The sequence below is a fragment of the Pituophis catenifer genome, unplaced genomic scaffold (assembly GCF_029215685.1).
Source record: "Pituophis catenifer annectens isolate HBS135680 unplaced genomic scaffold, rPitCat1.0.hap2 SCAF_15, whole genome shotgun sequence".
Lineage (NCBI taxonomy): Eukaryota > Metazoa > Chordata > Lepidosauria > Squamata > Colubridae > Pituophis > Pituophis catenifer.
Window position 1 is genome coordinate 11,692,882 of NW_027256895.1, and position 3,403 is coordinate 11,696,284.

The window sequence follows — 3,403 nt, forward strand, 5'->3', positions numbered from 1 at the left end:
TATCTAAAATAACAGTGCTGGTTAGAAGAAAAGGAATTTTTTTTCCCCAAACTGTTTTTATGTTCTATCTCCCTCAGAGACTTGATTAATTCTGAGAGGATTTTGTGCTGATGAGAAGGGAGAGAAGACTTCCTTTTTAAAAAGAATTTGTCTGTGTGGCAGAATGTCTTCAAAGCCAGATAACAAAGCTGTATGGGGGGGTTCCCCTATTCACAAGAGCAGTTTTTAAGCTTGCAGATTCAGAGCCAGAGACAGGAGACTGATTTTAAAGACTTGAAGGAATTTATTATTGCGGCTCTGATGAGACAAGATGTGTTTATGGACCAGAAGTTTGAGAAATTTCAACAGGAAACTAAGGAGGTGGTTCAAGAAAGGTATGATCTTTTGTTTCTACCCTACAAGTGGAGGGAAAGCAGATTGGGATTTATAAAGAGCTGCCGCCTAAGATGCTAAAAGACAGAAAAAATTTTGGATTTCTGGTGACTGAATTAAAGAAACAACAAATTCCATACAGATGGGATGTTCCAGTTGGCATAAGATTGACGTATCAAGGAGAAAGATACCGATTAAATACTGTTGAAAAAGCGGAAGAATTTTATTGCAATGTTTTTCAAATTGGCCCATCATCTCCATGTATATTTTCAGCGTCAGGAATACAGGAGGGAGATAAAGAAAAGCAAATTAAACAAGAGATTGAAGCCCAGTGGAAGCAGATGGAGATGGAGCCAATGGAAATACAAGGAACTACAGGGGGCTTTTTGGATGACCCGTTCTTGGATCATCCTTTAAAGGTTATAGGTGGACCACCTAAAAATACAAGAGAAGTGGCTTTGGATCTTGATCTGATGTCCTACAAAGTTAAAGATCAGCATATAACTCGAACAGCATGCAAACAAATTCCAGAAAAACAACAACAGCAGAGGTTTAAACCAGCACAAGGCAAGAAAAAAAGCAGGTTCCATAAAACTAGAAAATTTTAGACCAATATTTCTTTTGAATATGGATTAAAAATTTTTGTAAAGTTATTAGCCAACAGATCAATGCCAGTTATCCAAGAACTGATTTATGTTTAAGCAGGATTTATAGAAGGTAGATATATAAAAGATAATGTGAGGCAAATTATAGATTTATTGGACTATCTTGAGAAGAATAAACAGATCCCTGCAGTGCTGGTGTTCTAGGATGTGGAGAAGGCCTGTAATTGAGTGAATTGGAACTTTCTATTATAGATTTTAAGAAAGATGGATTATGTATACGTTGAAGGGAATAATCATGAGGCAAGAGGACTACGGAGCAAGGGCATTTGCAGGTGATCTGGTTGTTACCCTAACATGCTCGATGGAACTAATAATCTAGATGAAAGACTTTACAGAAGATATCATATGGAATATAAATATGAAGTCACTCGGGGGGGTTGTTATATATAAAAGTACTCTTCAATGATGGGGACAGATGACAACTAAAGACATTAAATACACTGTTGGAAGAAGGACTTGATGTGATTGTTTAGATTTTATAAATTATTATATATGGTGGACCTGCAGGAAAGTGGGAGAAACAAAATTCATATGGTATATGGTGATAGGCTAGGTTACTGATTGTTCAATACTGGAAAAGGGATGTTATGTTTATTATTGAAGAATGGACTCTGAAGGTGGCCAGTTTCGCAGAAATGGTGAAGTTATCAGCATATTTAAAAGACCGGACACAAGAGATTTATGTAAGGGAGTGGAGGACATGGATAGATTATCTGCAGAATAAATACTAAACTAGAAAGTACCAGATAATTTTTAGTTGAATGTTGTGTAGAAATGTATAGTTTATAGGGGATAGTATACTAGAAGAAAGAAGAAGAAGAAATGTTTACCACACAGGGGGTAGAGTAGATGGGCAGTAAAGTATTATATAATATGATTTGGATTTGGATTTCATCCTGGGGAAGCCATGGGGAGAGGGGAGGCTAAGGGAGGGCTGGGGGGGAAAGCGGGGGAAAGAGGGGGAAAATTGTATTTGTAAAACTTTCTCAATAAAAAAAAATGAAAATGGAACTGGAGTAATCTCTTATCATTTCATTCTATTTTCAGGAACGAACTGAATGGCAAACAGCACCACAGTGAGAGAGTTCATCTTGTTAGGGCTGACCAACAACCATCAACTTGCCGTTGCCCTTTTTTTCATCCTGCTTGGGATTTATCTTTTAACATTGATAGAAAACATGTTGATTATTATGATCACACTGGCAAACGCCCAACTGTATAGCCCGATGTATTTTTTCCTCCGACATGTGGCATGGTTAGAGATTGGGTATATGAGTTCCGTCATTCCTAAAACACTGGCCAACATGGCCACCGGCAGCAAAAGCATCTCTTTAGCTGGTTGCTTCACACAGATGTTCCTCTACTTTTTTCTTGGAACCACAGGGATCATTCTCGTGGCCGTAATGTCTGTTGATCGATACATAGCCATCTGTAACCCTCTTCACTATCCAACCATCATGAATGAACAAATGTGCTCCTTATTGGTACTTTGTTGTTGGATTGGGGGTTTGTCACTAATTCTAGTTCCATCCATTCTTTTCTTTCAAATGCCATTTTGTGGTCCTAACATCATCAATCATTTCTTTTGTGACAATGGACTTGTAATCAAACTATCATGTGTTGACACTGGCCTCTTAGAATTCGTTAATTTTGTGGTTGCCATATTATCTTTGCTTGGGACCTTAATTATCAATGTTGTGTCTTACATCAAAATCATATCTACCATTCTGAGAATCCCATCAACTACTGGGAGGAAGAAGGCTTTCTCCACTTGTGCCTCACACATCAGTTTGGTCTCCGTCTCATACAGCAGTTGTATTTTCATCTACATAAGATTCAAAGGCAGCAGCAAATTAGAATTCAACAAAATAATGGCTCTTTTGAATACTGTCATGGCTCCATTTTTGATCCCATTCATATTTTGTTTGAGGAACAAACAAGTACAGGATGCTTTGAGGACTGAACTGAGACGATGGGTTGTGTTTTGCAAGAAATTGAGATGATTTGTCATTGATGTGACCTCGAAGTAGATCAGTGGATCAGTGGTGGGTTTGGCCTGGTTCTCCCAAGCCGGTAGCGGTGACAATATGACATCACCAAACCGGTTCTGCCCCCACCCCCCTCCTGCACCGCCACCCCTGCACCCACCCACCCACCCACCCGTGTTATTCTTACCTTTTATTTGGCCCCACCCCCAATCTATTGCTGCCTCCTGAGTCCCAGCTGATGACTAGAGGGAAAAAAAATGTTTAAACTCTTGCCACAGGGCTTCAAAGGGCCGCCCTACAGCTGATCAGAGTTAAAAGAAAACTAATGAGTAGACCGGTGCCTGCAAAAATACATGAGTAGACCAGTGCCTGCAAAAA

General features: G+C 39.2%; 1 protein-coding gene across 1 annotated transcript; it reads left to right on the forward strand.

Moving 5' to 3' along the window:
• Positions 1-2,095: 2,095 nt before the first annotated feature.
• On the forward strand, positions 2,096-3,040 carry LOC139324705 (olfactory receptor 6E1-like). Its single transcript, XM_070954442.1, has one exon. It carries the CDS (start codon positions 2,096-2,098, stop codon positions 3,038-3,040), a length of 945 nt encoding a protein of 314 aa, XP_070810543.1.
• The last annotated feature ends 363 nt before the right edge of the window (positions 3,041-3,403 follow it).

Excerpts from the sequence above, each read along its gene's own strand:
- LOC139324705 (XM_070954442.1), top strand. The coding sequence starts at position 2,096 with ATGGCAAACAGCACCACAGTGAGAGAGTTCATCTTGTTAGGGCTGACC.